We start from the raw sequence: 25,929 nt of genomic DNA on the forward strand, positions 1-25,929 counted from the left end.
TGTATAAATTCATGGATTAATGTGATTTTTGTGAGTAAATGATTTTTCTGTTTCATGATCCATGGCTACAATACCCTAAGAATTACCATATGTGCCTCAATGTGTTGAACATTTACATGTTTTGTGACAAGTTATTTATTATCTTTTAAACAAGAATATGTTTAAGATTGTTTTGACTTATTCCTCATCCATAAGGACCATTTCACTCAGGATCTGTGTAAGGTATATTAGCATACTTGTTTTTCCTTTGTAAATATTTATTGAGTATTCTTGTTTTACTAGCATGTTCAACTGATCTCAGTACACACTTCACAAACTTGTGTCAGATTCAAGAAAGCTGTTATTCTGTCAGTTTTTGTTACCTTTGAAAACAATACTGTCTAGTTCTATAAGAAAATCTGCCAATTTGCATTTATTCCTGTCATTTGATTCATGGATTCCCAATATAGGATAACAAAATTTCTGCCACCAACCATAAAATAGTGAAAAAGCAGCTCTTTCAGTTTTTAGCTGTTATTGTTTGAATGGATAGTATAATTGAAATTATTTATTATTACAGGCTTAGACGGAAGTAATCACATATAATCATCATCTTCAGATCTTAAAATAAAACATTAATAAAGAACTACATAGATGACACAGAATAAAAGTTTTTAAAGTTTAAATTTTTTAGTTGTACCTGAATATGCAAATAACAGATTTCCAAAATTTAAAATTCTTAAAATTGTACCTGGTTATTCACAAGTTGTGGAAGGTCAAAATTCTTCAAAATGAACATAGCCAAAGCTGTAAAATAAAGGCAACAGCATACTTATGACAACATTCCATGGTATCTACTACCATTTTACTGTATGCACTATGCATCATAGAGTCTTATGCATCATGCATGAAGGGTGGGGATGGAGGAAGGTGGCAGAAGGAGACAAAAAATACAAATACTGGGTGCTATTGAAATGTTAAGAGATAACTGTCTAAAAGACGTGATGCAATTAATTTCAAACTAAGAAGAAATTTAGGTTATGCACCTAACATGAATACATGAAACATGTTAAAATTTACAATTAAATGAAAACATTGATCTAAAACATAAAGCGCAAGCAATGTTTTTCGCCAGAGGGTGTTTGAGGTGTGTTATGCATTGGAATCAGACTGCCTGTGGCCATGCTGCCACAGTGAGTGTAGTGAGCTGCTAAAGTCTTATTTTGCCAAGTGGAGCTGCTGAAAAGCTGGTGGGTTGCTGCTGACTGGGCTGTCTGAATATGTCAACAAAATTCTTGAAGTGTACCAAATTCTCAAAGTCTCATTAGAGATTGATTATTTTATGTGGTTCATTCAGGTGACATCCATATGCTTCAAACTGTTCCAAGATATTCAAGAAACACCCATTACATGATGTGATTAAAATTTCAAGACATCTCTCTACTGGCCCTACCAAGTGTTTAGTTTCATTAGATGATCTCCAGAGGCTGTCGTATCACTTTGTGGTGCACTGTGTTTATTACGCCGGTCTCAGAAGTTCTACCAGTCAGACCTATATACTGACTATGGCAGCCACTGCACTGAATCTTATACACAAACTATGTCAAAATTTACAACTTGATTTATTTGGAGCGTGTTTTCACCTAAAACAAAGAGATTAAATTGTGTGAACGCCTATTCCTAATCCAGTGGTCCCCCCCCCCCCCCTGCCCACTACTGTATCTTCACCCTTCCTCAATATTCTATAGGCATGAACACAGATTTTTGCACTTGCTGTTCCTATTTGAACAAAATACCGTATTTACTCGAATCTAAGCCACACTTTTTTCCCGGTTTTTGTAATCCAAAAAACCGTCTGCGGCTTAGAATCGAGTGCAAAGCAAGCGAAAGTTCTGAAATATGTTGGTGGGTGCCGCCACAACTAACTTCTGCTGTCGAATATATGTAGCGCTACACAGGCATGCTTTGTAGGCACAAAGATAAATAATAACACCAAAATCTCTGTGTCAGTAAATAAATTTTTAGAAAAAGGCAAAAGACGAGCTTTTTTCTCCGCCCCTAGTTTCGACCACTGCATTATCATAAATTATCCAACGAAGTAAATACAAATTCCATATCGTTCATCTTCGAATGTAGCAGCATTTCAATGTACTACGAAAATCCGACTGGCAAGACTGTTTGGGATGTTTGTCAACATGGCCAACTCTACATTCTGAATTTTTTCCTACCTGTGAGAAGAGATGGTTATTAATAGGAACTTTTATGAATTGTGAATCACATGCAGTATTCTCTTCACCATAAGAATAATATGAATATAAACATTTTTCCATGTATTGTTTCTTGTTTGCTGCTTTCTCATTTAAATCCTGTCTGCTAATAAACTATGAAACTAGAGTGAGACAACAGCAAACGTGGAAGAATATACATATCATGTCATGTTTATATTCGTATTTTTCTTATGCCTAATAGTGATACAATCAGAAATGAAGTATGGCAATTGACTAGATTTTTTAAATCTAAGATGACTCTAATTTCTGTGCAGAATGTAATGTACTAAAGAGGTGCCTGCAAAGATTTTCAAACAGAGAAAAATTTTCGCTTAACTCTCGTTCAGAACATCATCTATCATACGCGGTCTATTATTTGGTTCTTGTTGATCATTATCAAAGAAAGCAGCAGTGTAAGTAACAACAAATAGCAGTCTCTTGCCATTGTTTCGCTAATGAGACGATTCCTCTTTTCTTTTTTCTTTTCTTTAATTGTAAGCGGCGGTAGCGCCCACAAAAGCAAGCCATGCCGCGAGCGGCGACAGGCTGTAAACACGCACTATCAGAATGCAACAAACAAAGCATGACACAGTACAGTAATGCATTTTCAGCTTAGAGTGACGTAAACACCTATAACAAAGAAAACAGCGCTTATCAGATCAAAGAAAAATAAGCAATCAATTCAAACCAGACGAAGCACATGAAAAAGGAAGGGTACCCATATAAATACGAATGGAACACCTGACACATAGCAATGGCTACCTGGTAAAGCTTAACTGCTAAGGTTACGACTCGAACCAAACTACTGTAGCTGTATTGCCATTCATTCGACCTAAATTGTGTCTCATATTGCAATGGACCAACTTTGTTTCGATTTGGAGATGCGGCCTAAAACTTTTCTCTCCCCTTGACTTTTGAGTCTCAAATTTCAGGAGCGGCTTAGATTTGGGAAATTTTTTTTCTTTGATTTCGAGTCTCATTTTTCAGGTGCGGCTTAGATTCGAGTAAATATGGTAGTCTCTGTTCTCAATGTGTGGTTTGTTTTAATTTCTTGAAACATTTAAGTGACTACTTCAGCGTTTTAACCATTACTTGTAGCACTCTGCTTACGAATGGCTATTGATTATGCCTTTACATTTGTGTTCAACAGTAAATTCTACTTTGAGGTAAAAAGCTCTGTACTTGGCAGCAGTGTCATTGAATTCATTTACATTCACGATTAATAATAAAGTGGAATCATTAACATATCAGTAACAACATATTATTTTATTAGTTAACTCTAAGCATTCATCAAAAAAAAAAATCTGCTCTATATGATTCAAGAATAATCAAACAATGGAAAATCCAGGATGCAATGTAACAATACCAGAGAAGGAAAGTTGCTACTCACCACATAGCGGAGATGCTGAGTTGCGATAGGCACAACAAAAAGATACACACACACACACACACACACACACACACACACACACACACACACACACACACACTAATGCAAATGCAACTTGCACACACGTCTGCAGAGAGCTGAAACCACACTGCACTCTGAGACTGCAGATGAGACGTGTGTGTGTGTGTGTGTGTGTGTGTGTGTGTGTGTGTGTGTGTGTGTGTGTGTGTGTCTCTCTCTACTGCTGACAAAGGCCTTAATGGCCGAAAGCTATAATTGTGTGAATCTTTTTGTTGTGCCTATCGCGACTCAGCATCTCCACTATATGGTGAGTAGCAACTTTCCTTCTCTGGTATTGATTCACGAATAATTCCGCCATAATACCAGTGATTGTGTTATACTGCTGTCTAGTCCGATCTGCCAACTATCTTGCTAATGTTACAGTCGAGCATAACTTTGTTAGTTGACAAAAACTGGCACCGTTGAATGAATAAATCCAAGCTTAACTAATTACACATACTAGATGCTCTTGTGCAGTAAGAATTGATGGTTTGCAGGATTTACAATGTGTCAGTAAATCAAATCCACTTATATTATTCATTAAAAAGATGTTACTCCAAGTTTTAATTAATTGTGTTGGTACAACAGAAGCTTGGTAGAAAAGCACAAATCTGGTTCATTTTGCTGTAAGTTTGTAGGAGGGGTGGCCACATGGCAGGCAGCTAACAAACAAATGCAACATGATAACCAGTTACTGACCGGTGTTGGTATCGTAACAGAGTTACAGGCAGAACATGTCAAGAGGAATTGCTAGGAAGATAGTTCAAGGGAATTCATCAACATTGTCTTTTTTAAAGGGCAAAGGAATTATGGCAATTAAATATTTATTGTAAAATGTATCAATTTCTGACAGAAGGCAAAATGTATTTGAATCATTATGTGATGAACTTGGAAGATTATTTTACATTATGTTCCTTACAATGTATTTAATTATCACTTCTGACCTCTTAATGACTTACACTTTTACTCCCAGTTTTCATAGTTTTCTTATTTGTGTTTTTAAATGTATTTTTAATGTTTGAAAAATAAATAAAATCATGTATGTAATAGGCTATTTATTTACATTCCCAATTAAATCAAGCACAATTTAGTTTGAAAAACAATTCAATTTTAAATAGTTTTCATGGTTGTTGGACATAACACATAATAATCATACACACAATGTCAACGAATATGAATGCTAATATTATGTAACTTTTTATACTTGGAAACAGCAAAATAAATTTTCATCCAGATTCAAATTGACATGCTTTAAGAATACTGAGTGTCATTGAAATATGTTGTCCAAGGCATCCAGACAGCTCCAGAAAGTGTTTTTAGTTACTAATTTTTTCAACTGTTTCAATATCTCCCATTAAGACCACTTTGTGATCTATACCCTATTTACTGAGTTGCCCCCACCAATAATTAGTGCTGGTGACTCCTCTAGCTGTGAGTGAGTTGTTGCCTTCTCCTTGTTTTACATATAAAGTTACATAAATCCTTAGTATCAAGTATTAGATACATACATCAGCTTGTAACTAATGGCAAATAGTTAATTGCATTTTTCTATTAAGATTAATTGGTATTAGGAATGGCATAAAGCCACAAAATACATCCCAATATGATGACAGGCAACCAACAAATAAATGATAAATGCCATGAAACAGGAATATTAGTTTTGAAATCAGTTGATATATCAACTTATGATGAATATATATAGATATAACAAACATTAGTCAGAATCTGCTATGAAATTAACTTAGTTACTCAACAGCTAACACAAAAGATAACCATTTCAACAGTACAATCACCAAAATTTTCAACAACTGCATCTAATCTGATTCCTTCTGTTTCTTCCCTGATAAGAATGTTACTCTCTAGTAAAGGGCAGTTGCATATAACTAACCTAGATTAGATGATTCATCTGTTGTCTGTGGTTCACTTGTTTCAAGAGGTGGTACCCTCATAGGAGCTGTCACAAAAACGAATTCTGCATGTTTTTTTAACACCTTCCTGAGAGCTCCCGTTTTCTGCTTGAAAACATCACCGTTCTGTCGATACCCATGGATACATAAAATCTGTGGAATTCAAGCATAATATTTCAATACATTTATCAACAGGATGAACCAAATAAATTTATTGCACAAAAAGAAAATTCAATTGAGGAAAACTGTTAAACTACAAGAAGACAGAAAGAGTGACCAGTAGATCTACACCCAACTTATCTTCAGGAGGTGTGACTTCAATTACTACTGATAAAGACGGAATCAGAACATTAAATGAACTATTCCCAGCCTCTGGAACTCATATGGTCCTCCCTTAGTAAGAAAGAAAGAATTTGGTTGGGAAAGGTTGGAAAGGAGGGGCAGTTCAATCAGACTCAGACTCAGGGGACACATCTATTGTGAGGACGGGGATAGTCTCCCCTCATCTCACACCAGATGGGTGCCTGTCAATCTGTCTGTCTCCCTCCGCCCCCCCCCCCCCCTCTACCCCACCCTTTCCAGTAGTCCTCCCTGAGGAAAGAAGAGGAAAGTTTCACAAGCTAGGAACAGCACATTTTATTTTCTACTGGATGGTGTACAACATTCTTTATCAAAACACATTTTACAGACAACCATCAACATAACTGTGTTGTGAATTCAGCATTTATCATAATTTCCATACTTTCATTGGTAGTCCTCCTCCTGATACGTAAAATTCACTTTATCTTTCTGAAAGTTACAAGTCACTCACTGCCGATACATCGTGTAGTGACCATCTGCCATTACATAGTTTTGAATCACATGCACTGTATGCATGTGTTTACGAACACTGCACTGTCAAACCTTTCAACGCCAGACACTAGAGGCGCTGTGTTTCATACGTGTGTTTAGGATTTGTTCAATCTTTGATTTACATTTTTTATGTTTTAGTATCTTCTGTGCCTATTTTTAGTGCATAGTTAAAGGATAACTTGAATGTACCGTTTGTGGCAGATTACCATTAAGTTGCAAGTTGTATCCTCAGAAGCTGTTGTACTTCTTCAGCATTACTCCCGTGACCACATTCAATAAAGTTCATCACTAGTTGAGCAAGTGAGTTTTTCGTGTAGTCTGGTTTCACCGTGTTGAGATACACACAGTATTAAATCGTCGAACAGCGGCCTGCCCAGCTTGTATTGACACACTGTATCTCTACACAAAAACTCAGGTCTTTGTAACCAATATCAACAAACAAATTGATAAGAGCATGCACTTTGTAAGACTAAGTCATCACTTCTTATCTTAAGAGTTGTTAGCTTTTGCCACTGTGTGTTACGATCGAGGGTCAACTTAAGTATTTGATACCGCTTCACCACTTCACAACCAAATTGTCACCCTCCAACCTATCATCGACCACGGACTACACCACACCTCAGTGTGTCATACATCTAAGACTTCGTATTCACATTTGCTGGATTCACCAACTCTCAACAGAACTGTCACCTTCCAACCAAGCCTACACCTTAGGATATGCTACACGTGCATCTGTCCCACAACTTATATTTCAAAAACTAATATGGAAATGAAATAATTGTCATTGTTCTGTTCTCTATCTGCTTACACACATTTGATGTCAAATGCCACTTCATCACTACTTAATGAGGGAAGCTGACATTCGGTATCAGTAGACTTCGCAGACCTATGATCCCTATATCACTTAGCCCACTAAGATCATCACTCCCTAGGTTACAGTCCCTAGCCAAATTATGAGATGCACTGCACATTTTAAATGTTATTTGTAATAATTACATGTTGAGTAGTACATTTAATGTGATTAATTGGAAAATTTATGACAGTTATTCAGGGCACTTATTACATTGTTGAATTTTGTATCTATTGTTGCTACGTAACATTGGTTTCTTGACTTATCATGTTTTTTGTGTGTAAATTACAGTTTTGATTTTGTAGTGCTTTCTCATGTGTTGTTGGCGAAGTGAATAGACTGATTCTGTGACCTATGGTCGCTTGACACTGCACTTTCTCCGACTATCAAAACTGTAAGTTACACACAAAAAACATGATAAATATTCATTTCCGTTTGTAAATACATAATAAACAGAAAAATAAAAATAAAATTTTGCTGCTTGCAAATGAGAAGTTGTAGATTGTGCAGTAGAATAGCTACAAACATAGTCCAATAGCATCACGTAAGGTATGTAAACTACTGCATGCATCCACTCTTTTTGCCAGTCAAGCTATAAATAGAACTTTGACATAATGTTATAAACAACACACAGTGCATCAGGTCATTAATACATATCTCAACTGTGAACTTTGAGCAAATGATATACAATATTTTACAACAATTATTCATTCACAAATGTAAATATTATGTATCGGTACCAAAAGTTTCGCTAAATGTTAATATGTAACAACAATTTTACAGTAAGAAAATAAAAAATAACCCACTGAAGATAGCACAAAAAGTGCCGAAACATGTCTGGGGAAAACAAAACGGAAAAAAAGGTGTCTTGCATAAGGCGGAATTCCTTGTCCTATTTTCACAGCAAGCATGGACATAAGAGGAAGAACTACAACAACACAACATGATTATAAAATTATTTTTTAAGTAGGCTTTGCCTCCTTGTTTAGGGTTAAAAATGAAGTTACACACTCAGATGGTATGATATTCAATCAGCTCCCATGTAATAAAAAACAGTCTACCTCCATCTTCATAGCTCAATTGACAGCACAGCCGACTGCCCTGCAGGGGACCTGGATTCAGTCAAGGTGCTGTTTTGGATTTTTCCTTTGTGGGAGGATTGACATGGAGTGCACTCAGCCTTTTGAGGACAACCGAGGGGTTACTCGACAGATTAATAGCAGTTCAGTGTCCAGGTACCCAAAAACAACCAGGACAGATATCAGTGTGCTGACCACATTCCCTCCACACCGCAACCAATGACGCCACTGGCAGAGGAGGACACAAGATGATCAACCGGGCCCAATTGGCTTGTCGAGGGCCAGAATGCAGAAAGTTACATTTTTTACCCAACATGAAACAAGAAACTGGGAATGCCTACAAATTCAAAAGAAAATTAAAAACATAATTCATTAGCCACTCTTGGTAAAAGTCTAGAATAGGACTTGTGGCATACTTCTGTGTTTTCTTGCAGGAATGTTGTTAGCACTAGCCATGAGATATGATGGGAACAGGTGTGCCAGCTCTTTGTTACACAGAGCCAGTGAGGGATTAGCATGCAGACGACGTAATAAATTTGGAAGAAAGGATGAAACATTGTTGTACATGAGGATTATAAATTTAATTGTTTGAAGATTTTAAATTTAATTGTTCCTTGTTTGAGTGTAGCTATTTAAACTGTGCTTGTACCTGAAAACCAAGGACTCCATTGTAACACAATATATTCGATATTCTCTGCTCTGTGTTGCTATGCAATCAATCTGCATGAGCACACTGAGTACACAGATCAATGTTATTTATTTAATGCATCGGAGAAGGTAGGTGGATCAATGCTTTTTAATTAATTCATAGGGGAAGGTAGATGGATCAATGTTTATTAATATATCGGATAAGCAACTCTATATTAATAAACATTGATCCACTTACCTTCTCCCATGATTGAATTAAAAAAATGTTCATTCATTTAATCAAAGTTATGTATTTTGCTGCACTTGAAGATGATTTCATCCATGAAAACTTTTACTCTTAAGAATCATTTCACCATCACATTTGATAAATTTTTGTATCTCTGCAATTAACCCATGAGGCAGGCACCAACGGACAATATTGGGATGCAGGACTAAGCCACTTAAATCAGTCCACTTTAGAGAACTTGCTGCCGCAATCATAAAATCTTTCTCTTGAAATTCACTAATACACCAAAAAACATCAAACAAGACAATGGTTTCAATTTTGGCACTAGAAACACGTTTCCTCTGTTTCTGCCTCTGGTTATGTCACATAAATATCCCACTGGTTACATGAAACTGATGCGTTTCCAACCTATGAGCAGCAGATAAGCACCACCATGATTGCCGCTGGACCTGACCTAGATTTAAGCTGCTGCTCTTTCTAAAAAGTATCCAATTAGGCTACTAGATTCATGGACAGAAAAGTTCTGTGAGCTCCATGGCAAATAGCAATGTTAGTTAAAAATCTACATGACAAATAATAATTTACTATAAATTGGACCCAGTACTTAGACTTAAAAAATATGTTCTACAAAACATACCACTGCAGTCAAGGAAATGTTAAGCCACTAACAGCAGATAAACAGCAGCTATATAGTAAAACTGAGGATGCAGCAGCTTTTTGCTGAAGTTGCAGCTTTTTAATAGAGTTAAGTTACTATGATGTCTTTGTCTTTTGTTAATGTTTGTTCTACATCCTTGAAGTTTTTGCTCCTTGATAGGATCTACTACAGGAATCAATGGATAGATGAATGGATGAATAAAATTGCCCAACTGTATAAACACATTAGGCAGTAAGAGAGTGGTCAGTTTAATCATTGAATATACTACTTGCACACTGGTCCCTTTATTTATTACGCATTATTTGGCTAAAAATGTATTTAATACCTGCATCTCAGTTAAAATGCTGATCATCAAAGACTTCAAATGAGCAATAAGAAAATGCCTGATGCAAATACTACTGCATTGTAAACAGATGTTCTCAAACTGTGGTAGATCAAATCAAATTTTATTGTCATTAAACAACTTAGTGTTGTAATAGACAGCGTCAAAAAATACAAGGAAAGGCACCAAAACACAATACAATACATACATACATGTATTTTAAAAGGTACCAATTATTTTTTAAAAAAATATACAGAAAAGAAAAGTATTTACAGTTATACATCTCCTTGGATCAAATTTGTCACAGAATATGATACCGCCTATATTTTCACTACATGCTATAATCATCATTCATTCTGCAGGCGTCTCAAGTTTTTTTCGAATTCCAGAATGTTGTAGGTTGTATTCAGTTGTTCTAGGGGTCTATTCGCAGACAGTTGCACAGTCCCTTATAGTTAAATTACTTACGAAAATGGGGATATATACAAGACCTATAAAATCATCATCTGGAGTCTGAGTGATGAACAAACTAGGCAAAGATGTAAATAAACAATCAGCTAGTAACAAATGACTGTATAAGAAAAGTGAGCAAAACTGATGTGCTGCTACAGAAGAATCCAAACCTTCCACTTCGCGAAGATGACACTATTATTTGTACACGTGAATATCAAGTCTTTAAAAAATGAAACTAATGATCTCAGTATTTTGTTAGGAGTGAAAAAGATTGTTATATTATATGTTAATGAACACTGGTTAAGTGAAGATCAAAAATGGTTCAAATGGCTCTGAGCACTATGGGACTCAACTGCTGAGGTCATTAGTCCCCTAGAACTTAGAATTAGTTAAACCTAACTAACCTAAGGACATCACAAATATCCATGCTCGAGGCAGGATTCGAACCTGCAACCGTAGCGGTCTTGCGGTGCCAGACTGCAGCGCCTTTAACCGCACGGCCACTTCGGCCAGCAAGTGAAGATCACCTGCAGTTATATGTACCACCAGGTACTGACATAGTAACCAGGTTGCTATGGACAAACACAAAACTATGATGGGCTGGATGGGAGGGGGGGGGGGGGGTCATAAAATATATATCTGAAGTAGTAGAGACACGCATTACAGTTGTTTCATTTATACTATCATCATCTGAAATGAGATTATATGTTAGTGTTATCCTTGTGGATCTCAACAAGGCATAGCCACAGAATACTGCTACAAAAACTCTACTGCTATGGTTTAACAGGCTCAGAGCTACCTCTTACCAGATCCTACCAGAATGACAGAAAACAAATTGTTCAGTTCAACAATATGAGGTCTTATGTCTTGAAAATCATGCAGCGCATGCCACAGGGTTCTGTGTTATGACCTTTGCTCTTCATAATATAAGTACATGACTCACCGAGCATTATAATGTGTAAATCCACACTTTCTGGATATGATACAACTTTTGTTACAGCTGACAAAGACATAGGAACTTCCTGGCAGATTAAAACTGTGTGCCAGACCGAGACTCGAACATGGGACCTTTGCCTTTGGCAGGCAAGATCACTTGCCCACGAAAGGCAAAGGTCCCGAGTTCGAGTCTCGGTCCAGCACACAGTTTTAATCTGCCAGGAAGTTTCGTATCAGCGCACACTCCGCTATGGAGTCAAAATCTCACTCTGGAGACATAGGAACATTAAAGCAGGAAAGTAAGGGTCATCTCATCTACATCAATACTCTGCAAACCACCTCACAGAGTGTGATGGAGGGTACTGCTAGTATCACTAAGTGAGCCCCCCTTCTCAGTTTCACTTGCGAATGATCTGTGGAAAAAATGATTGTTGCTAAGCTTTTGTATCAGCTCTAATTTCTTGAATTTTCTCATCATGGTCATTTTGCGAGATAAATGTGGGAGGAAGCAATATGTTGTCAGACTCTTCCTAGAAAGCACTCATTCAAAATTTCAATCGTAAACCTCTCCGTGACGTACTATGCTGCTATTGTAGCATCAGGCACTGGAGTTTTTTGACTATCTCCGTAAAGTTCTCTCTCTGACTAAATGACCCTGTGACAAAACATGCTTCTCTTCATTAGAACTTCTTTATCTCTTCTATCAGTCCTGCCTGGTAAGGACCCTAGATTAATGAACAAAACTAAAAAAAATCAGTTGAACAAACACCTTGTAAGGCACTTCTTTAGTGGATTAATTATATTTCTTTAACACCACAAGGACCGTACCAGTCAGTCTGACCAGGGAGCATTGTTTAACATTTAATAAACAGCGTATGTTTTAATTCATGGTCCTCATTTTTCACAAGTTTTAATGTACTTTGGTGATTTATAATTTCTGTAAAAGACAAATGTCTATTACAAAACCTGAATGAATTATAAACATTTTTACCTCAAAGGACAGCAGACGGTCAGTATGACCAGTGAGATATCTTTTACAGGTGAGATATTTTCTTATGTTACATGTCTGTAAAGGTGCAAAAATGGATTTTTTTATCCACTTAGCTTATTTTATTTCACTGTTATGATCACATTCTCTCTCTCTCTCTCTCTCTCTCTCTCTCTCTCTGCATTTTACTTGATTTCGTGGAGGAGTGGACATGCTTTAGTTGCTGTTCTCTGTCAATACGCTGTTGTGCTCAATAGAAGTTTAGCGCTCCCCCTCATTATTGTGGCGCACCAGTGTTTTCATTCAGATGAAGGATTACTGAATTGCATGAACAGCTTTAACAGAAGAAGATATTTTTGAATGTGATGAGGTGGATGATGAAGATTATAAAGTTGACACAGAATATCAACCCCTTGAAACAAAACAAGGCCAATCGTCAGACTCGCAAGATGAATTTTCAGAACAACATGCAAATAACTCAAAGCTCTCACTTTCGATTCTAGTGATACTACTAATTCCTACTTGCAGCTGAGGAAAACAATGGAAAAAATTGCATCCATCTCAGCATTCAGAAGTGCAGAGACTGCAGCCGACAGAACAGTGTGGACTTTAACTGCACCAGGGCATGCACCTGGAAAATTAGGGCATCACAATGTGTTACTAGAAACTCCTGGGCCACCACATAATGCTAATAGGCAGTTTCACAAGTGTATGGCATGTGTCAATAGACAATAATATTCTAAAGAACATAAAAAACTTCACAGAAATTAGACGCCAAGAAATTCTCAAGGACCACAAACGGATACTTGATATTGCCCAATTAGAATATGCCATAGGTGTAATGCAGGCAAGTGAAGTGTATGGAGGAAAGACTTTCCCCCTGAAACTTCTGTGGTTCCAAGTGTAGGGACCGCCATTTTTTTCTCATACTGTGGGAAGAAATAAGTTCACAGAAGCCATGCTATTTTTAAGTCTGATGACAAGCACGCTTATGCCAAAAGACTCAAGACCGAAGGCTTTGCGGCAGCTACTACGGTCAGAAATTAATTTTTAGCTAACTGTATCCACAACTATAAACCAGGTGCATTTATAGCTGTAGATGAGCAGCTCTATCCAAGCAGTGATCGGTGCTGCTATGCAGAACACATGAGTAATAAACCAGACAAATTTGGTTCGAAATTCTGCCTTGCAGGAGAGGCCAGTAGTAAATATATGGTGCATGGATTTCCTTACTTTGGTAAACAAAGTAAGAGACCCACTAATATACCTGTTGCAGAGCATGTTGTTACATGTCTCACGCAACCTTACACTTCGAAAGGAAGAAATGTAACATATGACAATGTCTTCAGAGGCAAACACCTTGCACATCACCTGAAGCATAGCGACACAATCATGGTGGGTACATTGAAGAAAACCTTAAGAGAAGTTCCTCCATCAGTGAAGAATGCTGCCGGATCTTTTTATGACTGGTAACACAAAAATTATTTCAAATCAGGCAAACACCAAGAAAAATGTTCTTCTACTGAGCACAATCCGCCAGTCAGTTGCAGTGGATGAACAACACACAGTAGGAACTCACTGAAACTGTGGGCTTCTACAATTCCACTAAATTTGGAGCTGATATTCAGGACTGGATGTCTCATCTGCACACTGTCAAGTTTGGCTGCCGCAGATGGCCTATGCACATGTTTTTCAACATATTACATCTAGCCTGGATCCTTTAGAGAGACAACAGGAGAAAAAGTTAGTTGGCAAATGTTTCTTTTCAAACTAACAGAAGAACTCTCCTTTGTGTATGTACAATCAAGGAAAGGACCTGTTCATACATTCACTGTGAACACTGAAATATGTAAGGTACTGGTACGGAAGATCTGCCATATAGGAGGATGCAAAAGTTTGAATAAAACTAAAAATCTGTGTGAGCAGTGCAAGAAGTTCATACGTAGTCCATGTGCTGGAAATGTTCAGTACATGTGTGCAAAGTGTTTTGACGAAGATGGTGGCCTTGACTGAAAGTATGTCACAGAGAAAAAATGTTATTTTCTCATTATTGGTACAGCAATTTGTGTTCATCTTTCTTTCTTTTTGGTACTACATATATGTATATCACCTGTTGGGGCTTTGACCAAGTGCAAGTTGCACAGATAAAAAAAAATGTTAATACATTTATTTGCATTTGTAATTTTAGTTTAAATTGGTATTCTTTACTTCGATCTTTTTTATTTAATTAGATGCACTTTCTGTACAAGTTTTTAAGCATAACACATTTGTACGACATGCATAATACAGTACTGACCAATAAAGACAACCTGCTGAAGGTCGACCGAAGCATCCGATCCCACGAGTCGGCTTTGACCCGCTTGCTGTTGTGGTGTGTGACATCACGACGGTGCAGAATTTAGTTTGTGAGAGTGGCATGTTTGTCGATGTTGTTTTGATGTGATTGGTGGTGCTCTCTGGTGGTATGTTAGGTGATGTTTTTGGTTTAGTTTGCGTGTGTGGCGTGTTTATAGGTGGCGTATTGTTGCGGTCAGTGGTTCTCTCTGGAGGTGTGTTTATGGGTAGTGTGTTATGTAGCATATGGGGTTCATTTGCACGATAACATTGCACGTGTGTGGTATTGAGACTGTGCTTTTAGCGGAATATTTTTCAGTGATTGGACAATCTTAGTTCTGTTATTTTGACGTTATTGTAGTTTTTTTCTGTTCATCATGTGTGAATTTTGGTAAATTGCTTTTTTTATGTCTTTGGTAGGTATGGATATGACTGACAAGGTCAACAGTTTTTGGTTGTCAGCGATGACAGGGGACAGTGCGTTGTCTCTAATAAAATTTCTTCAACTATTTGGATTTTTGGATGAAGTCGTGAAGTGTTCAGTATGTCGTGAAGAAATGAGGCTTACTAAAGTTCCAGCGCCTCGGACCAGGGACGGCTGTATGTGGAGATGTCGTAAGGATAACAGGTCAAGGGAATTGTTCAATTCCAATTTGCTGTTTTTTGAGGTAGTGATGATTATGGACATGGTTGTAGTTTTGGGTTTTATGATTTGATATCGGTAGTTTCTGTTGACCTATATAGATCAAGGGAAGTGTCCGGTTCCAGAGGATATTGTGTTTAGTGGAATTTGGGGAGTTTTGTGTTGGTTTTTTTCGTCGTTTTGTGTGGTTTGGTATGGTGGTGTGTGTCTAAATTTGTTTATATTTACTTTGTCTCCACCCAAAACCCCCAATTTCCCACGCTTGTCCTGTTAGTTTCATTAGGTTTTTTGTGGAACGTGTGTGTGTTGGTTTTTCAATGTACTTTCGTGTTTGTGATCATGTTTACGTAATGACGTCATAGCCGCCATATTGGAGTCGTAGTGTACGGTCATTTCCGCCATATTTGTGATGTCATGGGTCAAAGCAGATGGGTGGAAACAGACGCTTCTGTATTTCCCCTGCTGATATAACTTAAGCACATTGTAAATCGTGGCCTGGAGAGTTACATGTCTAGTAAATGGATAAAGGCGACCCACCATGGTTTAATAATGAAATTCGTAAGATGCTGAGGAAGCAGACGCTGTTGCACTCTAGGTTCAAAAGAGGATGCACAAATGACGACAAGCGAAGGTTAGTAGAGATTCATGCGTCTGTGAAAAGATCCATGTGCAAAGCATAGAACACCTATCACTGTCACGCCTTAGCAAAATAACTGGCAGACAATCTGCTTCCATTCAGTCCCTTGTTGACCAGTCTGGTGAGGCAGTTGAAGATAGCAAAATGAAAGCCAAAGTTTTAAATTTCACATTCAAGAAATTGTTCACACAGGAAAACAGTACAAACATACCATCATTTGACCACTTGACAGACTCTCACATGGATGACATACAAATGAGTATACCTGGCGTAGAAAAGATACATAAAGATTTGAAAATAAATAACTCACCACGTTTTGATGGAATTCCAGTTTGATTTTACAAAGAGTACTTTACGGCATTGGCCCTTATCGAGCTCGGATTTATCACGAATCTCTCACCCAGCGAAAAGGCCCAAGCAATTGTAAAAAAGTGGAAGTGACTGTAGTATATAAGAAAGGTAAAAGAACGGCCCCACAAAATGACTGACCAATATCCCTAATTTCTGTTTGCTGCAGAATCTTTGAACACATTTTCAGTTCAAATATAATAAACTTCCTTGATGCTAAGCAGCTTATGTCTACAAATCAGCATGGTTTCAGAAAGCACTGCTCGTGTGAAACTCAGCTTGCCCTTTTCACACACGATATACTGAGAACTATGGATGAAGGGCAACAGGCAGAGTCCGTATTCCTAGATTTCCGGAAAGCCTTTGACACGGTGCCCCACTGCAGTCGGTTAACAAACATACGAGCATATGGAATAAGTTCACAGATATGTGAGTGGCTTGAAGACTTCTTAAATAATAGAACCCAGTATGTTGTCGTCGATGACGAGTGTTCTCCAGAGACAATGGTATTGCCAGGAGTGCCCCAGTAAAGTGTGATAGGACAGCTGTTGTTCTCTATATACATAAATGATTTGGCAGATAGGGTGGGCAGCAGTCTGCGACTGTTTGCTGATGATGCCGTGGTGCACAGTAAGGTACTGAAGTTGAGTGACTATAGGAAGATAAAAGATGACTTACACAAAATTTCCAGTTGGTATGATGAATGGCAGCTAGCTCTAAAGTTGTAAAAATGTAAGTTAATGCAAATGAGCAGGTAGAACAATCCTGTAATGTTTGGACACAGTATTACTAGTGTCCAGCTTGACACAGTCAAGTCATTTAAATATCTGGGTGTAACATTGCAAAGCAATATGAGGTGGAACGAACATGTGAAAACTATGGTAAGGAAGGCAAATGGTCGACTTCAATTTATTGGGAGAATTTCAGGAAAGACACCGCATATAGGATGTTGGTGAGACCTATTCTTGAGTACAGTTCGATTCTTTGGGATTCGTAGCACCACGTCGGATTGAAGGAAGACGTGAAGCAATTCAGAGGAGTGCTGGTAGAATTGTTACCGGTAGGTTTGAACAAAACTTAAGTGCTACAAAGATGCTTCAGGAACCCAACTGGCAATCCAGGGAGGGAAGGCATTGTTCTTTTCAGGAAAAACTATTGACAAAATTGAGAGAAACACCATTTGAAGCTGACTGCCAAACAATTCTGCTCCCGCCAACATACATTGCACATAAGGACCACGAAGAGGTGATACAAGAAATTAGGGCTCCTACGGAAGCATACAGACAGTCGTTTTTCCCTCACTCTATTTGTGAGTGGAAATGACAAGTAGTCGTACAGGGTACCCTCCACCATGCACCTTACGGTGGGTTGCTGAATACCGATGTAGATGCAAAACTGAAAGCAAAAAAGAAAAAGTTAAACGGTCAGAATGACCGGTAGCAGTCCTAGATAGTTCGCTAATGCCGGTCCTCCTAGTCTTAAGATTCTTCCTATGAATCTCAGTCTGGCCTCTGCTTTTCCTCTATATTTGTATTATGTGGTCATTCCATTTAAGGTCACTCTGGATATCTACTCCTAGAAAATTTACAGTACATACTGCTTTCAGCAACTTGTCATCAACAGTGTAATTGTATGGTAGTGGATTTCTTTTCCTATGTATGTGCTGAATGTCACCTTTTATTATTATTATTATTATTTTACAGTCACCTGCCAGAGCCTACATCACTCATCACTCCTCTGTAGGTCATTCTCCAAATCGATACTGCCTTTGGGCATTTCTGCTTTCTTACAGACAACCGTATTATTACCCGTGAACAATCTTAAGGACCTTGCAACAGTTTCTTCTAGACCATTTATGTACACTGTAAACAGTAACAGTTCTGTCACCCTTCCTTGGGGAACTCCTTTAAGGTCTATTGGTTTTGTTCCATTAAGAATGACATGTCAAGTTCTATCTGCAAGGTAGTCTTGAATCCAGTCACAAATCTGGTTCGATACTCAGTGAACTCTTCTTCCCCCCCCCCCCCCCCCTCACTAAACAGCAATGCAAGACTATGTCAAATGCTTTCCTGTAGTCATAGAACATGACATCAACTTGAGTGCTGTTGTCTATAGTGCTATGAACCTCATGGAAGAACAGAGCAGCTTTTTAGATTATGTTTTAAAGAAACCAATGACTGTGCTTCAGCTAAACTTATTGGCAGCCATTTTGACTAATTTAATATGGAAGAGTCATACTGACAACATCTGGACTATGTTAGCATGTGTTACATATTTATTAGGTAAACTTCGGTCATGTTTTAGTGATAAGCTGTAGTTCAATGCATACTATCCCTTCTTCCACACCCATTTGACCTACCCTATCTTGTTATGAGGGAATTCCCACAAGGCAAAGAAAGTTCTCATATGTCAAAAGCAGGCAATCAGATGCATCCATGGAGTCAGAAATAATGAGTCTTTTAGTCTATATTTTAGAAAACTTAAAAAATACAGACATTTATGTACCTGTTTATACTATGCTGTCTAACACATCCAAAAGAAAACCAACACAGTCATAAACTATGATAAACCGTCCATCAACATGACACACACCTAAAACAGCATATCGACATCACAATTACTACACTGAAGACGACACTAAATAGTTACAAATAAAGGGGTATAAAACTATTTTGCATGGTGCCAGTACAGGCACACAATATGTCGCTGAGTATGTTCAAAAACGTCACACACAAATGGCTTGGAGAGAACGCATTTTATACACTGAAGAGTTCAAAATGTGCCATAAAGGCCACCTTAAACACTAATACTGTTTCATTTGCACTTACGTAAGGTGATATATTGGCAATACTATGCACAGTACGAACGTCAATTCTGCAGTTAGACAGTAATGATCTAAACTTTTACACCATGTATGTTGTTGGCTTAATTCTATATATGTAGGCGTTCATGTATACCAAAGACGACATAAGTTGCATTTTTAATGCTTAAACGTGGATAATAGTCAATACATAAATAAATAAATATAGGTACTTAAATCACATCCAGTAAACACTTACTACACTAGGATCTAATCAAGATATTAGGATTTAATGAAATGTTGATTCCTCTGTGTCAATTTTCTCTCCAAACAGTCAGATTTACACCCGTAAACAAACATCTAATCAATATCACCATTTAAAATAAAGAGAAATGGTGTTGGTTTTCCTTCAACAAAACTGGGGTCTAGTGTAGCAGGGGATACAAGCCGTCGGCTTTGGACAATGACGTCACAAGTCGCCAGAGAGCAGTTTACCATTTTCGCTTTTGCTGTTATGTTTCAGTTTCGTTTTTTTACTGATTGCTTAATAAAGTGGATCTGTTTATTGTATCTCGTGAGATTTTTTTTTAAAAAGCCAAAAAACACTTATCAGCCACTGAAGGGGGCTACAACACTAAGAAGAATCGCTTCTCGATTGGCGACTTGTGACGTCATTGTCCAAAGCCGACGGGTTGTATCCCCTGCTACACTAGTCCCCAAAACTGAACTGGAACATAAATTTTTCGAAAGTGGCAATACCACGGCAAACAGGACTACTCAAAATCAAATGCCACTGTACTGCTGAAAATTCTAAAGATACAAGTAAATACCACACATTTTAACGACTCACTTTCCATTTATTGGTGTTTTCCTGTGACATCTTCTGTTTCTTTTTCGGAGAGTGCGTAGTGGCTGACTCTTCCGTCATCCTTCGATGTTTGCCATACAAACAACTGTCAGCACTACAAATTCGTAAAAAAGCACGCCTTGCGGACTTATACAACAGTTTAATTTCTTACTAAAAGTTTCTGTTACACTCCTTATCTCTCATGCTATCTACATCCTAATGTTTTTAAGGTTTTTGTTTACAAATAACATGAACTACGCAAAGAACTTCCACAAACTCTATGTTGTCCCTTACTGTGACAAAGAAACTGGAGCTCCAAAAACGAAAAAGCCCTCTGAAGCCTTTAAGGGAAAGAGAATTACAAACAGAAATAAAGTATTATTACATAATTTTACAAAATTGGTAGGATTATAATACATTAGTTATTCTTCGGTAAGTTTATTGTAGCCATACATGGTTATTAAAACGAGCTATATTCGAAATTGAAGTGATGCCATTTATCGCCGAGGGATCGCACAGTACGCCACAAACTCCGTAGTGGAAAAGTTTTCAATATGCCCTCAGAGCCTATAAATATAATAGTAAGAATGCATTAGTTTCACATGAGACAGCGCACAGCGGTGACACCTAGCAACTCGAATTGATATCTATATTTTGATCGCTAGCGCTTAATACACGCATGAAATGATGTACGAGATGTCTTGGATATGGCTCTCATACGTAAAGTAATGAGCAGAAGGCGGCATTTAAAGAATCATAAGTTGGGACTCTTGGTATAAAGAAAATATTTTTGCTGTGGAATAAACAATTTTATTTGTCAGATAACTGAATGTGAGACTGTATCACTACTTACAATTGACGTCTTACAAAAGTTATTGCATCACATATGCATTATTTTTGGCAGTTTGACATGTCTTGCGGGTCTTGCCTTTCAAATGACAAGCACAGAGGTGCTTATACATGTGTATTTGCCCTTTGCGACGTGTGTCCTTGTAATATAATTGTAGTTTTCTTTTGAGTACACTGACCAATAATTGTCTCAGGAATCTGCAGAGATTAAAGTAAAATTAGACTAAATAATGACCACGTCTTTAACAGTAAATCTAGTCACTGAAGGCAGGTACCCTAGGAATTCCGTGTCACTCTTCTGGCAAAAAGACATTTAAAATTAAACCTTTCATTTAGTTCTGACCACAAGGGCTTTAGAGAAGTGATATTATCAATCCAATCTTGAACCACCATGGATTTTTTTCCATTATTCAGCACAAATAGCTGCTTTAAATTTTCCCCGATATCCTACAGTTTCTGTAAATTTTTAGAACCACTCATAAGTGAGTTTCTATACTGTTTGGTACTGCTACATTTTGATCAACTGAAAGTGTCAAATACGTTATAAGACATTTCAGTAAATCAGATGTAACAGCAGCTGAGGGTGGCAAAGAACCAAATCTCATATGTACTTGAATACCACAAGCAACAGACTGACTTAGGGTTCTCACTGTAAAACACATCCTCATTGGTGAGAATAGATTGAGTGTGTTGCATAGTTTTGTGAGCTTGGGGCCAAGTCTAGGTATAACTACTGAGTCTTTTTAATGAAATTCTCCTATGTCAGTCCAGCTACAGACTTTTCCTTTCGACTAAAAGTCGTATTTCTTGAGATTATTTCTCAGTGACTTGAGTAAGTGGCGAGTATCACAGGAAAAAAAAATACATTTTCTCCATTCACTTCAATAGATTTTCTGAGCTATTCACTAAGAGTTTTCACATTTTTACATTACTTGTACCTTGCTCACAAACTACAGTTTAAGGTATTAGACCACTACCCTGAATTTGAACCAAAATGTTTATCAACATATCTTTTATTATTTTCCCTGACATGACTTCTCAGGACAAATAATAATCAATTATCTGCTTAAAATTGACCATCACTAACATGGCTTCATCACATAACTGGCGCTCTGTTAACTTTGAATCCCTACAAATTTCTACACCAGTGTCTCCTAAAACCTTCGAATAAGTCTTTTTGTGCACTGTAGATCAACAGTGACATTTCATCAAATACTACTGATGCATTTTTTCCCTCTAGTTTCATTTTTTCAGCTTTTAGTTGTAACAGAACAAGCACTAAGTTATTAATACCTACTTTAACCTCTGAATTTTGTAACTAGATCCTCACTGTTCTTGGAGTAGCAAAAATCTGTACAATTTTGGTGAACACAACTGAGGAGCCAAAGCACAGCTCCTGTCTTGTTCTGTTTACCTCCTTCCCTTAGGTTTCCTGTTTTTCATAATTTCCTGTAGATTGATAATCTTGCTTGTCACATTTTAGCAGTGCTTCACTTCATTACTTTGCATTTTAAAATACACCACCTGGATCTCACAGCACAAATCACTCCTTTCTGTCTCAATATTCTTTTCTGCAACATTCTACACTTTAAAATTAATGGAAACATTTTTAACACTTTTTTCCTGAACGTCAGGGACTGATTCTTGTTGCTCCACTTCCTCTTCTCGCTTTCTCTCCTTTGGACTTGGTCTGAAATTACTTTCCTTTCTATTGGGCAAAACTGACAGAACAGAGCCAGGCCAAATACTCAAACGAGGAGTAAAGAATGTTATATATAACAGCATTACTGTAACAAATCACTGGACCAGTGTTAAATATGGCCGTTTTATTGCTTTACAATCAGTTCTTACTCTTAGCTTAGTAAATTCTCGTTTATACAAAATGATCAGTGCATACTACATGACTTCTATTTAAATGCTCTGGCCCTTCTTTTCTAAATATTTCATCAAGATTTGCCCTCATACCACTAATAACCACTGTTTATATCTAAATATAACAAAAGCCAAGTTAGAAATAATAAGTTTCTCAATTGTAATAAGTACAACTAACTCACTGAAAGACAAACTTTACATTAATACTTTCATTTCTTTTTTTATCAGGAATCTGTAGAAAGACTTTCCATCACTTTGTTGCACGTAATTATTGCAATCACTGTAAGATGGATGAAGTCATTAAAGATCACCTAACTCACGTTGAGCGAACAGTAGGGCTGAACAAAATGACTGACAAGGCACAATGCATCTTGTAGAGGGTATAGTATGGATGTAGTGGAATAATTAATGTCGGGTGATGGTTTTAAAGTAATTCACATGACATGAAAACTTTGTGGAAACGAGTCGATTTACTGGACAGTAGTTTACCCCAAAGAAGTATTTAGAATTGACCGTGGCCGGATGGGGAACGGCGAAGGGAAGCGACAATAGGCAGCTTAGGGTGGCTCAAGCTCTGAGAAAGCGGTAACGCGGCGCGGCCTCCAGGCGCCTTAAGATGAGTGACAGCATGAGTGGTTGACCTCGACCCCATGCTGATGTACTGGGAAACAGACGGAGAACTTTACGTCTGTTGATACACGTCCGTCGTCCCGTTTTCTGTGAAACATGCAAGAAAGCCGCGCAAAGCTACGGTGGAGCGGTCAACAGAGGTCAAAATATGCGTGTTCATGACTATAGCAACTTCACGGTGAATTCACGGTCCGCAGAGCCTGAAGTAAATCAGGTGAAGAGCGACAGCATGAAATACGCTGGCCTCCGATGGGAACATAGGACCAAGGAATTTGAAGTACTCTCCTGGAAGTCAGAATTCCAGAAAACTTGGTGTTTGTGCAGGCGCTAACCTTGATGGATGGCCTGGGAGGAGCTATATAGCAGAAGAAGGGAAATTTTGTGGGAATTTGTTCACTTCCCAGAGCAGGCATTGGTCGGCGCTGGGAAGCGACACGTAATTAATGCGACTTGCGCTGCAATTGGCGTAAGTGATTTTGCTGGAGGGGAAACTGAGGCGAAGAGTGGACTGTGAGAAGTCTCCGTAGAAGTCTTCCCTTCCCAGTTTGCCTAGAGTGCGGACGTGGCGTTCTTGACTCAGCTTGCCTGAGAAAGAGTGAGCATCTCTGCAGTTTAGGACTCAGCAAAGGGAACGATTGAGCTTGGTTCAGCTATGTACTGAGCAAGATAGCTAGGAGTGAATAGACGAGCGCAGCCTTGCAGCACCACGAGGTCGGCCGACGTCCACACAACGACGACGCTCTGCCACGCTGAATTCGGTGATATTGCGCCCGCTCTGGCCACTGATTAATTTGTTGGATCACGTCGGCAAAGTTTCCATGAGGGTTTCATGGGCCATGTATTGTAGAATTCTTCTTGCACTTCGCATTACGCCTGGGTCAGTCGATAGGAATTACTTTTGATTTATCGCGCTTTACTCCACGCAAACGCAATTTATTACCACTGCCTGTTAGGAGAGTCATGTAATGTGATGATTGAAGGTCGTGAGTTAAAATAAATCTGTGCTAATCGACTGCATCTGTTTTCAATCAAGTAGTTGAAATCCCAAATCACTTTCTTAATTGATTTTATGTTCAACATTTGCATCTGGTGTTCAATAGCTGAATATAACATCAATGTGCACCCCTTTTTAATTAAAAGGGATCAATTCTGAATCAATTAATGTCAACACTGCCACAACAGTTCAATCAGGAGTCACAGGGCCTTATTACTTTCTTTGCATTATCCTATGTTGCGGCAGTTTTGCACTCTCTATTGATCTGTTAGTCAATTACCTGGGGTGAACACACACCAAAACCAGATAAGTGACGGGTGGGGTGTTACATCATGTATGGCACAAACGACACTTCGACTAGTATTTTGCAACTCATGAACAAACAATAACTGTCATTCAAGTAGTATATGTGAACTACTTTATTACTATCATCACCCAGCAGGGGGGGGGGGAGGGGGGGGACATCGAGGAGCGATCACTACGCCTGCTGAGGGGAGAGGTGGGGTAGGGAGGGGAACAAGCTCAGTCTCCATGTACTGCACATGCACAGTGCAGGCAGCAAAAACGTGTTTCTTTAACTTCCACAAAAGCAGCTTGTGTAGGACAGAGTTAATCGTCAGTAAAATTCTTGATGCAATCAGAACTGAGATCACTGTTTGTACTAAATTAAATGTCGTGGGACTAGGGCCTCCCGTCAGGTAGACCATTCGCCATGTGCAAGTCTTTCGATTTGACACCACTTCGGCGACTTGCGCGTCGAACTGTTTGTACTGACATATTAAATAAAGACATTAAGGTCCCACGTTATCAGTTACCGTATTAAAATAAAACACGGAATTCGAAGTAGGTAAGAGAACAATTTACGACACTAGGAATGGAAGATAACTTACTGTTTTTGTTTTTTTAAGTTGTTGGATGCCACACAATTCAGCAAAGCTATAATAACGTTCAACACAAATGTATATTAAAACAAGAATGAAACAGGCCAATTTTGCTGAAGCTTCTGATAATTACGATGCACTAACAGTTTCACTTTCGCACATAATCGTTTTCTCTTACTCGTCACTGGTATCTGAAATGCCGACGTCGACAATGAGATTGTCAATAGCTATTTCCATCACTCCTGTTCAAGCTGTTGTACCATTCTGCAATAAACTTTCCAGTCTTCCTCAGTAACAGCCTGAAAACAAGCCCTTAAAAGAGTCAACAGACTTTCAGATGACATGTCACCTGTAATGTTGCACTCCCGAAAGAGTCTTTTTATTTTTGCCCTTACTAACTCAGTGGCATTCAAATCCCAATTGAATTACTTTGCGGCCCTTTCATGTTGACAGTTATGTCAACTGCGACAACTTCGTTG

General features: G+C 38.1%; 1 protein-coding gene across 1 annotated transcript in view; it reads right to left on the reverse strand.

Annotated features, from left to right (window-relative positions):
• The window catches only part of LOC126480951 (esterase OVCA2), a 36,879-nt gene extending 16,379 nt beyond the window's left edge, over positions 1 to 20,500 (reverse strand). The window contains exons 1-2 of the mRNA XM_050104378.1: positions 20,228 to 20,500; positions 5,585 to 5,756 (exon numbers count right to left, since the gene is read on the reverse strand). Of these exons, the coding sequence (XP_049960335.1) occupies positions 5,585 to 5,756; positions 20,228 to 20,305 (250 nt within the window). The 5' untranslated portion in view covers positions 20,306 to 20,500. The remainder of the gene's footprint in view (positions 1 to 5,584; positions 5,757 to 20,227) is intronic.
• Positions 20,501 to 25,929: the final 5,429 nt, after the last annotated feature.

Source organism: Schistocerca serialis, chromosome 5 (genome assembly GCF_023864345.2).
Source record: "Schistocerca serialis cubense isolate TAMUIC-IGC-003099 chromosome 5, iqSchSeri2.2, whole genome shotgun sequence".
NCBI lineage: Eukaryota > Metazoa > Arthropoda > Insecta > Orthoptera > Acrididae > Schistocerca > Schistocerca serialis.